The 14427-nt window shown below is 40.8% G+C and overlaps 1 protein-coding gene across 2 annotated transcripts in view; it reads right to left on the bottom strand.

The window, feature by feature from the left end:
• Window positions 1-2717: 2717 nt before the first annotated feature.
• Window positions 2718-14427, bottom strand: part of golga1 (golgin A1) — a 30916-nt gene continuing 19206 nt past the window's right edge. The window contains exons 14-24 of one of the 2 annotated variants that reach the window (XM_034118288.1): window positions 11823-11918; window positions 10804-10944; window positions 10547-10621; window positions 9370-9459; window positions 9055-9157; window positions 7747-7898; window positions 6433-6591; window positions 6267-6326; window positions 4476-4700; window positions 4299-4385; window positions 2718-4141 (exon numbers count right to left, since the gene is read on the bottom strand). In XM_034118288.1, coding sequence (XP_033974179.1) covers window positions 4061-4141; window positions 4299-4385; window positions 4476-4700; window positions 6267-6326; window positions 6433-6591; window positions 7747-7898; window positions 9055-9157; window positions 9370-9459; window positions 10547-10621; window positions 10804-10944; window positions 11823-11918 — 1269 coding nt within the window. In that variant the 3' untranslated portion in view covers window positions 2718-4060. The remainder of the gene's footprint in view (window positions 4142-4298; window positions 4386-4475; window positions 4701-6266; window positions 6327-6432; window positions 6592-7746; window positions 7899-9054; window positions 9158-9369; window positions 9460-10546; window positions 10622-10803; window positions 10945-11822; window positions 11919-14427) is intronic. The other variant, XM_034118289.1, reaches the window with a different exon arrangement.

The raw sequence follows: 14427 nt of genomic DNA, 5'->3' as shown, positions 1-14427 counted from the left end.
AGTCTGCTGCTCTGAGCATGTCAGTTGGAGTTATGACATCATCGTGTTCCATTACACAGGTGTTTATATTTGAGCTAACGAGGTGTCCAGAGACCAAAGGTTTCCATTGTTCTGAATGAGAGATAAACCTCTTACATGTGAATGTTTTGTTGAAGAACCGTAACAGATATCGGTGAAATTTCAAAGCGTGAAGCATCTCAAGGACCTTGAGTATCTGAAGTGTGCTTTTTGTGTACTTTCGGGTCAATAATGTGGCCTTTTTGGCAGATTAACTAAAGGTGTGCGGCTGCTGCTGTGAGGAAATATCAGCCTGAAATTACAATGGGCTTTAATGGAGGCATGTTGAAAGTCACTTCATGCCCTCGAGGCATTTTGTTTAATTATTTTGCTTAATTATTTGTGATTTTTCACGCTACGAGATGTTTTCCTCCGTTTGTCATGAAAAGGTATGTCTCAGGAATGTAGGGTTTGGGAATTATGGCAGGTTTAAAAAAAAATATGAAGGCAAATTTCAAGCTGTCCTACACTCTAGCTGTGACATCACGCACTCTATAATGTTAAAATCTGAAGAAAACCTCTTTACCAAGGTCTGAACAATGTTTAATATCTCTAAAAGTAAGAATCAGATTTAAAAGCTGTGTTACACGAATAATGTCAGAAAGATGTGTAACATTTTAAAGTTGGAAGGAGGTTTCTGAGTGAAAGTATGAAGGAACAGTTAGCAGTTGAAGTCGCATGAAGATAGTTCAAGTCTGAAGATTTTCTCCATTGACTTCAATGGTTAAAAATGTGATGAATTATGAGATATATCTCGGGAATTATGAAAGTTATGAATGAGAAAAGTAATAGCAATAGATTCCCGATCGAGCTGAACGTTTTGATGTTTTAACAGAGTTTCTGCGATGTGGAATGTGGGAGAAGACCGGCAAAATAACGGGCGGAATAAAATTAAAGAATTTAGTGCGTAGAAGAACAGATAATTGGAATGCTGTTATCAGCATTCCCACTAAATGATAAACACTGCAAACTGGTCACATCCAAACATTTACATCCACAGATTTATAAAGATTTCAATGCATACAGTATGTACATATTTATATATATATATAAATAGACATGTGGAATGTATTTCATTTACATTAGCAAAGGCAGGTAAAGGTAGAGCATGTCCTCCGGTCATCATTAACATAGCATTCACTTATTTTATCACATTGTTATATTATCTAAATGGACAACTGTAGACTAAATGAGTTTTTTTTTAAGTGGGAGGTGGGGTTCCAAACATTTGCAGCTGACTCAGTTAATGGATCTGAAATAAATGTAACATCAAAGAAAGATCTCATAGAACAGCATGTGTGTGAGGTGATTAAAGAGATCATTCAGAGATGCAGTAGAGAATTATACAGTTTTTCCTACTTTCCCAAAGTCAAAAACTAATGAAGAACCCCTTGGGAAATACTGTTTTATGCCAATAATGACGTCTGAAGTGATTGAGTGGGTGGGCACCTTTCCTAAGCTTTGTCTGAGTAGAGCAGACAGTCTCACACTTTGAAAATCCCTTTTAATTATTAATTGGAATTATTCAAATTTTACCCTGACCTGAGCCTCCAATGCAACATTTACGAACGATGTTTATACAATCCTGCAACAAGCACAACTGCTGGATTGGTAGACCTTAACTCTACTGGTAAGCAATAGCATTTGAGGTCTACCAATCCAGATGAGGGGGGAGGATTTGAGGGCAACGGCTGCTGGGATGTTAACTCGTATCAATAACAGTTTGCCTGCCAGGTAGTTCTTGATAGCCCTCTTGCCCTAGCCACACGGAGACGGTAACGAAAACGAACCGAATTCGATATCAAAAAAGTCTTCCGTCCACACGCAATCGGCACCAGAAACGTGTCCGTCCACACGAGACCGCTCGACCCGCTGTAGTACATATGCCGGGCCTGTAAGTGGCGCTGTACTTCCGCCACAAAATACACCTAAAGCAGCGAAGAAGACTTCCCGAGCATGCATGTGCCATGGTTGCCCTTCTGTTTATTCTCCGCGGTGGATTTAGCAGCAGAGGTGGGGAGAGGCAGGGGCCAGGGCTCTGGCTCTTTTTCTCCCTCCCCAAAGAAAGCGTGTGCTCCTGCTGTAAATCTCCCCGGTAGTCCACCAGCAGATGAAAAACACCCACCTCTCCGTCTCTTCCAAGGGACAAGGGAACCGTGCGGCAGAGTTTCCGTTAGAATTTTTTTTTGCAGGTCAACATTTCCGTTAAAGTTGAAATCTTCCGGACAAAATTATAAAAGTGCCGGTCAAAGGTCTTCTTTGTTATTTATTGAGCTTTAAAACAAATGAATAACGACTCTATATAGAGTGCCACAGTGACGCGTCCTAAAACCCGGAAGTAAGCTGCGCATGGGTTCCTTCGACAAAAAAGCAATGCAATTTCTCCATTGGATTTTGGAAAATAGCTCGAAATAAGGTCTGTGGTTGACACACATTTAAGAGACGGATCACGTTTTGTTCAGTCGGATAATCTCCACATGTCTACCCTACTTTTATAGTTTTCGAATCATAAATCTATCGATTCGATTTATGATTCGAATAATACACGGAGTCTCTCTTTTCCTCCCCCTCTCCTGACAGCCCGTCAGCATTTTTCGTTATCAGGAAATGATCGTATAGGGCGTAATCACGGAGCCGTTAGCCCCCCCAGAGCGTTGCGTCCTCAGATCTACCCACCATGGGACCCGTTATCGTTATCGTTATCGTTATCTGCGTTTCCCTGTCGGCCTCGTGTGGCCGAACCGTCTATATGATAAGAGAACTGTAGCGGATACGATCCGTTTCGTCTCCGTGTGGCTAGGGCATGATGACAGTTTTGTTAACAGATTAGTAGGCGCTGTATGTACTATGCTGTTATCCTGGTATAAGACTGAAGAACCAGTACCAGTCTACCATCTTGTAAAAATGATTCCAATGACAGTGTAAAGAATTAAGAAGCAAGTGTGCTTTTACAGAGAAATTAGAGCAAGGAAGTTTCATTAAATGCCCAACTTACTTTTGAAGTGATTAAAAAAACTGTTAATCGTAATTAATCCTCTATCACAAATTGGTAAACATGTCAGTGTTAGAACATTTGGAAAAATGTGGTGTGCCATTGAACAGATAGTCTGGATTCCCTGTTTTTTTTTTTTTAAAGTTGTAAAGTAGTCTTTTAAGAATTGTATACCTTTTCCATCAGACCATAGATGCACACATTCCTTTCAATTCTATAATGAATATATCAAATGATGTACACTTTTCAAGCAAGGAAAATGTGTGATGACAATTTGATGAAAAACAATCGGCAGAGGGGCCTCAATCTCTAAATGTAGATACATTTAGATCCTTTGACAGAAATGTGAACTATTTGTCAATTTGGCAGGTATTATTAAATAAACTCACTGGTACTGAAACCAGCTTGGGTAACCTGTCCCATCGTTTAATGACACACTCATTGAGAAGCCCTCTGTGATTTATACTGAAAGAATAACCATGTGACCGTTAGCAATGAATGCTGCACCACTCGTCCAGTAAAGAAGTCACAATGTTCTTCTGTTCTGACAAACAGATGTGACTGTCGTGTGAATCATTGTAGAAATGATCTAAGATAACTGTCAAGTCCGTCTGTCACGTCTTCTAAAACTCTCTCACGTCCTGACATGCTAACTCACTGTGATGTTTGTCACAGAAGAGAAATCAGACTTCATGTAGACACCTAAACCACAGTACGAGTGATGTGTGTCAGTTTACTCTCTGTAACATATGGCCACAGGTCCATTGGCCCCAACCAATGAGAAGGAAATAATGTCATTTAAAAATCAACAATTGATTAAGAACATCCTGTGCAGCCCTTCTCTGTCCCACCGGAGCAGATGAACAGTCCTTCCCTCACAGAGCCAGAAAACCTAGAGAGGCTGTTCAGAGTTTAAAGCTAGAGCCTGCTCAGTGATGGGAGCCCGAGCAGAAAGATTTTTCCCTCCTTCGGTTCCTTTCTCTCCACAGCTTGAATTCTTGCTGCTGCTACTCAGCTCCAGTTAGTTGAAGAGCCTGAGATTGAAGGCCGGATGGCACCCTTCGGAGAAGGCTTTGATCCAAACCAGGACATCTAAAACATTTAACACAGCAGACATCAGGTTAAGTTAGGATGCAACTCTTTTAATAAATGTACTGTATATATGGGTTCATTTCATTGAAGTGTTCTAAGTTTCATTAACCAAATCATTGCACAGACAGGTGTTTTAAGCTGCAGACTGAAGACCAACCTTGTACTCCAGAGTTTGTTTCAACATGTCCTCTTCCTCACGAGAGAAGTTCAGCAGCACAGACACAGCGCGTATCAACTGGAATGCCTGACAGAGCAAGACACACAGATTCAGACTTGGTAACAGAACCAGGGTCAGTCAGTCAACAACCAGCTGACAGAGATTATTTTAGCCTACCTCAGCCTCTCTACATGACATAAATTTGAGTACGACGTGTTTGAGATACTCAAAGTTGATTTCTCGTGAGTCGTTGAGGTCTGAGGTGTTGGTCACCGTGGTGTTGGAGGTGGGGGGGCTAAGCGTGGATGCTGGTGGCGGCTCTGGATAAACCCTCTCTGTTTTTTCTGCCCGGCTTTCTGGAAACTTCTCCTTCCCTTCGGCTTCTGGTTCAGGCTTAAGCTTCTACAGAGCACAACAAGTAAACACTGGTCGTTCAGAGAGTATTCAAACCTCTTCACTTTTCCCATTTTCTTATGCAACTGCCTTACACTGAAATCAATCTACTTCAACACTCCATCAGGAAAAAGTAAGAAGAGGATTTTAGATGGATTGGGCATTAGACTAGTCTGGCTGGGCCACTCAGAAACATTAAGAGCTGTCCCTGAGCCATTCTGGGTCGTCTCCAGATCACATGACTTGCACATGTTTCGCCAATATATAAAGAACAGGGGGGACTGGCCACAGAGGCAAGAGAGGACTATAAATACATTCTGGTGATTTTTCTTTCTCAGTCTATTTTAAATTATTTTCTCTCCTGTATTTATGACTAAAGTACCAGTGGAGAAAAAGCCAAAACAAAGACATAACAGATGTAACAAAACACAATATATGTTCATTGCGTTTGGAGTGCTGGAGACATTAAAACTCACCTGGAAACAAACACATGGTGACGGAATTAGTAGAAACACTTAGGGGTCGACCGATTATCGGCCTGGCCGATTATCGAGACCGATATTCCGCATTTTTCTGGCTGCAGTCACCACTCTTCATGAGCAATGTCCCGCCCACAGCGCTATCTGATAGGCTATTACTGAAGTGTCAATCAACACTGAAGATTTTCCGGGCTGCAGCCAGCCAGAAAGGCGGGACCTTCTCAGATTACAGGCAGGTGCGAAGAACGCAGACACAGACAGAGGCAAGCAGCAGCAACAGTGAGCGGTGTTTCCAAGGTAAATCAGTTGAAAGCTGAAGTTCAATAAACATCCCAATCCCCTATGCTGAAGTTGCAAAAACACCACGATCTTATGATCCAATTCTATCAGTTTCCCAGTTACAAAGGGACCGGGGGGGGGCGGGTAGCGTCTCGCAGCGGAGAAACTGGTACGCGCTGGGACTGGGACTGGGACTGTGACGGCTGCTAGTGGAGCCTCGCAGCAACTCTGCTTTCTGCACCACAATCTGGTGCTGCTGAATTGGGACTACTAAATGAGTGAGACTCAAATATCAGAAGTTCAGAACAAGTTTTAGTCGTTTTTATTTTATTTTTACTTCATTTACTTTACTCAGGGTCACAGAGAGGAAACCAGTTTTAAGATGTTGAAAAGTTCATTAAACATAAAAAGGCATTTCAAAGAAGTTCTGTTATTCTACATTTTGACACCAAGCTTTTCTGATTTTACTGCAAATGTATATCGGTTCCAAATATCGGTTATCGGTCTCCTTGATTACTAATAATCGGTATCGGCCTTGAAAAAGCCATATCGGTCGATCCCTAGAAACACTATCCAGAAAAAAAACGGTCAACATTTTTTTTAATGTCATCTGTTTTCACAGATGACATTTTTTAAAGAAATAAGAAAGATTATCTTGGAAAAAACTTTTTTTAACCTGTTGTACATGCATCACTAGAATATTGTTCTCAATTGCCTCTCGGGGCTTCTGTTCTCTCTTATCAAGACATTTTCACAGTTTGCAGACATATTGTGAAAAGGAAACAGTGAACCTAAGAAGATCCTCAGTGTGTCTCACCAGTTCCTTCTGCAGCGTCCTCTTCAGTTCTGCCAGTCTCTGCTGCAGCTGCTTGATGGTCTGCAAAACAATGACAGTATGTTTTATGTGTGTCTGCAGGTATGCGTTCATTATGAATAATTGTTTAAAAGCTGGAAGAACAGAGTGGAGTAAAAAGATAACCAACCCTGTTCTTGTCAGTGAGCTGCTGCTCCAGGTCTCTGTTGACCTTGTGGATGTGATCTAGGTCATCCACCGTCACACTGCCATTCTGATCCTCCTCACACACCTCGGGGCTGTGGAGCTGCTCTGTCAACGTTTCCACCTCCACCTCCAAGAACGAGATCTGAGCAACAGAAAGCAAACCACACGGACCAATCCTTCAAGTTCCATCAGTGGCACTGACCCAGTGTTTGAAAGTAAGTACATCTATTGAAGGACTGTACTCACTACAATATTGAAGTACTTGTACTTCATTGAGTATTAACATTTCAAATACTTTTACTCCACTTTATTTAGAAATGAACTATTGTACTTCTCACGCTACTATATTTTGACTACATAGTTTCTAGTTACTTCGGAGGTAGCACGGTAGCTACAGTGTAGTTATGGCAATGCAAATTGAAGTCTCATGATTATTATTATTATGATATATTATTATGGATTAAGATGCCCAAAAGTATAAAAAGTAATTTAAATAAGCTACACCTTAAAATGTAAATGAACAACACATTAATGCATCTCTTATTATAATCCCACAATATAATACATTTGGCATAATGAGTATTTTTAGTTTTAGTGTTTCAAGTATAATTTGATGCTAATTCATGCATTCATTCTACTTAATGAATGCATGAATTTAACTGTGGTTAAATACTTTGAAAAGGTAAGGGTAAACTGATGGTGGCACATTCAAAGAGAATGTAATAAATGTATTTACAGGTATGAAAAACAAAATGGGAAATTAACATTATTTTTAATGTCAAACTTATCTCTTAATGGAATAGTTTGGATGTTTTGTGTGCCGACCGCCATTTTCTGTAGGTCATATACTGACTATGGATGAGTAACTCATAAAACCACACTTCACAACACCCAAACTATCCTTTAAAACTTGAGCTTCTAATATTGAATACTGGTCTTCCTGAATGTATTTTTCGCGTTAGAAATGACAGGATGTGCCATACAAGAGTATGAATGCATGTGTGTGTGACCCTGTGTGTGTGATACTGTGTGTGACCCTCTGTGTGTGTACACTGAGTGTGACCCTGTGTGTGACCCTCTGTGTGTGACCCTGTGTGTGACCCTGTGTGTGACCCTGTGTGTGACCCTGTGTGTGACCCTGTGTGTGACACTGTGTGTGTGTGACCCTGTGTGTGTGACCCTGTGTGTGTGACCCTGTGTGTGTGACCCTGTGTGTGTGACCCTGTGTGTGTGTGACCCTGTGTGTGTGACCCTGTGTGTGTGACCCTGTGTGTGTACACCGAGTGTAGGTGCTGACCCGAGCTTGGCAGGTATCGAGCTGCTGAGTCTGGCTGAGCAGCTCCTCCCTCAGGCTGCTGAGCTGGGAGTCTTTGTCCAGCTCCACCTGCGCCAACTGCTGCTCCACCTCCGCCTGCAGCTGCTCCAGGGAGGCCTGCCGGCACTGCACCTCTGCAACACATACACACACAAGCACCATCATTTATGAAAAATGTATGTTTTATTAAAAGAACCATTTAAAATCCAAGACTTTACATATAACACTTATTTTATACTGACAAAACCTGCAGAGTGACTACAGTAGCAACCTAAAGAAAACTTACTGTTTTAACAATGTTTTAATTGTCTTGTGAAGTCCACTTCTAAGATGATTTGGCTACTCTCAGTGCAAGCATTTCAATTTAAAAAGCCTGTAACACTGCTCTTAGATCAAAGATGCTTATAAGTATTCATAGCTCCAATAGTATTTTTCAGTCTTGGAAGGTTGGAAAAGAAACAGCGTTGAGACCATTGTAGGCGCCATAATGCTACTTAGCCCAAGTTCATTATTTGTATTATTATTATTTGTTTACGTCACTTTTATTTGATTGTTGAGCACTTCCGGTAATTGTCACATGGGTGTGGTTTGTCTATTTAAGTCACCTGTTTCATGTCGAGTGGGGATGACAGAGGGTGAGCTTGTGCTGCCATTTTTTCTGTTGACCGTTTTGTCCATAGTTACTATGTTATGATTTTGTTTATTAAATATCCTTAAAACGATATGGCTTCACTATGGACTTTCTCTTCGAAAACGCGTCACAGTTTATAGCCAAGTTTAGCCTCTCGGCGACTCAAACGCAACTCGGGATTGAGCCGCCACAACCATCATGTAACGTTAATTCTCTCATGAAATCCATGCGTTTTATTTCATTTAGAGTAAAAGGCATATTACAGTGAAATCAGATTACTCGTTTCTGAAGGGGAACTGAAGCCAAAGTCACACATACAACAGTGATGGAGGCAGCAGTAGACAAGCATCCCCCGTTGTCTGCGATGTTAGAAAATATATAGATTTTCTTCTTTTCAATGGACTCTGGTGTCTTTTGCCAGCGCAAAGACAACTTTTTCAGTTCCCCGTTGAAACATAGATTGTGTAGCTGTCCCACAGCAGGAGAAGGCCGTGAAAATACTGTACAAGTACCTCATACAACAGAACTGCAAAAAGATCCTAATTACCCCTTTAACCTGACTATGGAAGCACAGGACCTTCAGGTGGATATTTTTTTAAAGGATGTGAAGAGTGAGAGTGAGTGTGTGTGCGTGCGTGTGTGTGTGTGTGTGTGTGTACCACTCTGAAGCGTTTCGATGTCTTCTTCTTTCAGTGATAGCTTCTTATTGACAGTGAACACCTGCTGCAGAGAGCTTTGCAGGGATGCAGTCAGCTCTCCAACCTGACACCAAGCAAAGGAAACACTTTTGATTACACTGCACAGCTGTTACACTCACACCTACAGGATGACAAACCGCTCTGTATTTCTTTTACATTGTCTTACACTCTGTAATGATCAAATAAGATTCAGTCAACTAAACAGGGAGACTGCCACATGTCGGCTGTTGCTTGTCAGGCTTTGTGAATGTTCCGTGACGTGTGTTGCCTACAGACCTGTGTTTGCAGCTCCTCCTTCTGTCTTCTGCTTTCTTCTAGAGCTTTTGCGATTTCTGTGCTCACCGTCTGCCGACTGTTCAGCTCCGCCTGAGGGGCCGAGGCAAGATGTGAGGACTACAAACACAATCTGCTCTCCTTTATGAAAACAATCTTTACAACTATACATTTGTAGTGGATCTGACAATTCTAGTGAATGTCACCAAGTATTATGGCTGCACAATTTGGATAAAATAACTTATTGTGACTTTTTGACTGATATTACCATTGGGATATGCTTCACGATATTGAAGGGATTGATCATTTTTTAAATCAAAATTATCATTATCATTGGAAAATATATTAAATGATTATGGCATGATTTTCAGGAGGATCTGGACAAAGCAAATATGTTTTGTTAATTGTAGAATACAAATTGTAGGCTGGTATAGCTCTGCAGCTCCACATTTCTTCATTCAAAAAATTGTATTTAAACACAAATTTAGGCAAATGTTGTGCTTCCTGCAATATGAATATTGCACTAGTCCATATTGTGATTTCGATAGAAAATGCATTAATTGCATAGCCGTATTAAGTACTAAATATATAGCTTTTGAGTATGTAATAGGGCTGTCAGCAAAGCTGTATGACATTATGTGAAGACAGTACAAAATATGTAGGTTTATGTGTTTACATACTTTTGAATTACATTTGTAATAGTTGTTTTTCCCCATTTCATGTTTCTATTTAAAAAACAGTGGGTTAAATGACTGTCTACTGCTTATTTACAAGCAATAAACACCAACAAGCAACAGCTTGCAGGTCTGGCTTGGTGGGCTTTCATATTCCCTTGCTCCTGAGAAACGTATCTTTGTGCTTAAGGGTAAATATTCTACCTTTGAAAGGATTTGGAGAAGCTTTTTATCATCTCTCGAAGGGAGAACCCCACACCAACCTTTCTATAAATGTGTGATTTCATGTGTCATGTAAATGCCTATTTTCTTTTATTATTTGTTTATTTGATTTAAAAAACATGCAGAAGTTCCTTTGAAACATGTAAGGGACTCGTTGAGGTACCTTGTAGAATAACACTTTGTAGGAAGATGAACTCAATAAAAAACACTTGAAAAAACAAAAAAACAACAAACAGTGAATATGAATGATGGATCAGAGCTTTGTGTATTGTAGTGGATCTTACCCTGCACTGTTCCAGCTCCTCAGTCCGCTGGCTCAGGCTGGAAGTGGCCTCGTCCCTCTGACTGTCCAGGTCAGCCTAACACAGGAGCAGGGAAACGATCAGTCATCACAGAGCAAACAGTGTTTTTGCTCTATATATATATCGGTTGTGTTTATAGTAAAGTTGTATCCATTAAACTATCAATGGAACAGCATGACTACTATATATATAATAATAAGACATGTTTGCCTAATGAGAAGAGACCATGAGGAGCCTACCAGTCGGTGGTGCAGCAGCTGTCTGTCAGTCTGCAGGGAGCTGATGCTCTGCTGCAGGCGGCTGGCCTTCTCCTCGCTCTGCTGCTGCAGCAAACACACCTGCTGATCCAGAAAGGCCTTCTCTGCATTACACTCTCCCTGCTGATCATAACACACAAACAAAATGCATTGTTAACAAAAGCATCCAAAAACCCAATTTAACTTAGATTTTAAACCCATTGGAAATAGATATATATTTTTTTTTCCTTAAAAAAGGACTTGAGTGCATAAAACATTTCAGATTTTCACTAGCAACATACGTTTTATTTTTTCTTTCTTAGAAATGTTACAAATGGATAAAGGTTGTAGATAAATAGCTTATTATATAAATGAGTACATAGTGTGACAGCACACCCGTAATGGTTATATTCATACAGTGCATCCAACTGGCCTGAGAATGTGGTCTTTATCATAGAGGTCAAACATTGGATATCATGGACACAGCCACACGAGTTAAGGTTTGCTGGGAAAAAATGTTTCCTGGACCTGAAACTGAATTCTTCGTAATCGACACGAACAATTTTTACTGACAACAAGACTAATAAAACATAAATGTTTTCATGAATAGTTTTTCAATAAAGTGATTTTCCTGCAGGATTACCTGCGCTGAAACAGTTTACGTTATGGAATGACATTATTACATTACACATCATTATCATTTTTGTGCTGAAAAGATGTCACCAAAGTACAGACTTTTCTAAATAATAAAATATTATTGTAATAATTAATATTTTTTTTATATTTAACCATTTTACAATAACACATTGAGAAAAGTGCTTACATTTTGTATTCATAGTTCCCGATTATTCCATATTCGGTGAAGCAAACTCAACTTCCTAGTACTCTCTACTATCCAGAGCCATTTTGTGCAGAATGAAACCCCAGAGAGCAACCAAAGGTTTCTAGGTATAAGTCAACCGACAGTCATTTCTGGAAACGTCTAAAAGACAGTGTTTGCTCTTGATAGTTGTGGTACTCACCAGTTTCTCCATGTGTTGCTGTTTCTCTGTGATCTGATGCTCTGCACTCCTCAGTCTGTCACTACTCTCCACCACCTTCTGCTCCAAATCAGCGATCTGAAACAAAAAGTTGTACAATGATTATAGCATTCTATACTGTGAGCAACATCATCAGCCATTCAACATAAATCAATGTATTTCCTATCAAGATGAGGACCCATATACAAACCCCAATTCCAATGAAGTCGGGACGTTCTGTAAAACTGTATACAATTATTTGCAAATCCTTTTTGACCCATATTCAATTGAATTCACTCCAAAGACAAGATATGTAATGTTCCATCTGATAAACTTTATGTTTTTTTACAAATATTCAGTTATTTTGAATGTGATGCCTGCAACACATTCCAGAAAAGCTAGGACAGGGTCATGTTTACCACTGTGTTACATCCCCTTCCCTCCAACAACACTTTCAATGCAGGCAGGCCGGTCTGGTACCCCGACTCTTTCTCTTGGCATTGTCTAGAAGGGACGTCCCTGAAAACGTTTATGTACCTTTCAGCATTAATGGTGCCTTCACAGATGTACAAGTTGCCATGGGCACTAACACCCCCCCATACCATCACAGATGCTGGCTTCTGAACTTTGCGCTGATAACAATCTGGATGGTCCTTTTCCTCTTTAGACCGGAGGACACGACGTCCAGGATTTCCAAAAACAATTAGGAATGTGGACTCATCAGACCACAGCACACTTCTCCACTCTGTGTCAGTCCATCTCCGACGAGCTCAGCCCAGAGGAGCCGGTGGAGTTTCTGGGTGTTGTTGATATATGGCTTTGGCTTTGGTAGAGTGTTAACCTGACGAACTGTGTTCACTGACAATGGTTTTCTGAAGTGTTCCTGAGCCCACGTGGTAATATCCTTTACAGAATGAGGTCAGGTTTTAATGCAGTGCTGCCTGAGGGGTCGAAGGTCACGGGCATTCAATGTTGCTTTCCGGCCTTAAGTGCAGGGATTTCTCCAAATGATCTGAATCTTTTGAGGACATTATGGACTGTAGATGATGAAATCCCTGGAAATTGTATGTTGATTAAACGTTGGTCGTAAACTGTTGGACTATTTGCTCACGCAGTTGTTCACAAAGTGGTGAACCTCGCCCACCCTTGCTTGTGAACGACTGAGCCTTTCGGGGATGCTCCTTTTTGACCCAAATATGACACTCACCTGTTTCCAATGAACCTGTTCACCTGTGGGATATTATATAAAGTTAGACCATTCATTATGGTCACTGTCAGACAGTTTTTACTGTATGCTTCCCTTGTCCCCCAATACTATGTGATTTGTTAATGAACAATGCTTTAAGGCGGGCATCATTTGGTGCGGACCCAGACGCCGACCTGTACAGACCCGGACTTATAATCAATGAAGTATTAAGGGATTTTCAATTCTGACGGGGCGCTTCTATTCTAACCGGCACAGACAGGGGGCGAAAGAGAGTGAGCGATACAGGGAGAGAAACACAGAAGAAGAGACGAGTCAGCTGTAGACCAAGCCCCCAGGAAGTGCGCCGGACTCTGATGAAAATATTCGTGCTGGCCAAACGGCGGTACTACACTTCCTTTTGGTTGCCAGGCCCGGAAACACTTTTTGCCATTGACTTACATGGGGAAAGAGTGGTCTGTAAATCGTTGGATACATTTTTTTAAACTAAATAAACTACCCAGTATGAACACTTGTATAGCCCTTATTAAAAACATTCGTTTCTCAAGTTGTAAAAATGTGCTAATAACGTTATTCTGAGAGTTATTTCCCTCTGCATTATGAACGTGCATCTAACCCACGGGACCGCGCCGCCCGGCACGTTCATGTTACGTGTTCAGCACTACATGCGTTTATCTTTACCCATGGATGTACAATAAGAACGGACCCATATCGCCTTACTGCCAGCCCACGGAGCTGTAATAATGGATATATTGCACATGTTTGCTGTAATTCATAATTTGTAAAATATTATACTACATGGGCTGTATGATTAAATCTTGTACCGTAAATGTTGTATTAAATAAAGTTAATATTACCGACGTAGATTAACGTCCCTGTAGCTTCTTATTGCACTAAGAAGCTTATTGCACTGTGTATATATATATATATACAGTGCAATAATTCTTTCATGCTAAATGAAGCTCTGTTGCTTGGATATCACTAGATCCTGTTACAGCGTAATATAAAAGTACATAATTGATGTGTAAATTAGCATAATTACTAGCTAACCGCTAGCTGCTAACTGCCGCCTCGTTAATATCAAATCTATCATAATAACAAACATTACCATGCTGTCATGAACGTGCGGTGCTGTTACGTGTACGCAAATTGACGTGCTTGATGTGAACGAGCATTTTGGGGGGCATGGTTAAAGTTGCGCATGCGCTATGAGCGCACATACGGGTACTTCTCAGGCATGCCGGGTAATCTGTGATGTTTCGCTCTCTCAAAAGTTGGGCCATTTTATCATCATGCGCGAATGAGCAACTCTCATAGGAATGAATGAGGCCCCGCCTCCCACGCTGTATCCAGTTCTTATTATACATCCATGCTGTAGACAGGGGGTGTTTCTCAATCGCGAGT

This window comes from Trematomus bernacchii, unplaced genomic scaffold (genome assembly GCF_902827165.1).
Source record: "Trematomus bernacchii unplaced genomic scaffold, fTreBer1.1, whole genome shotgun sequence".
Taxonomy (NCBI): domain Eukaryota; kingdom Metazoa; phylum Chordata; class Actinopteri; order Perciformes; family Nototheniidae; genus Trematomus; species Trematomus bernacchii.
The sequence above is the reverse complement of the archived record's forward strand: the minus strand, read 5'-3'. Positions and strand labels throughout refer to the sequence as shown.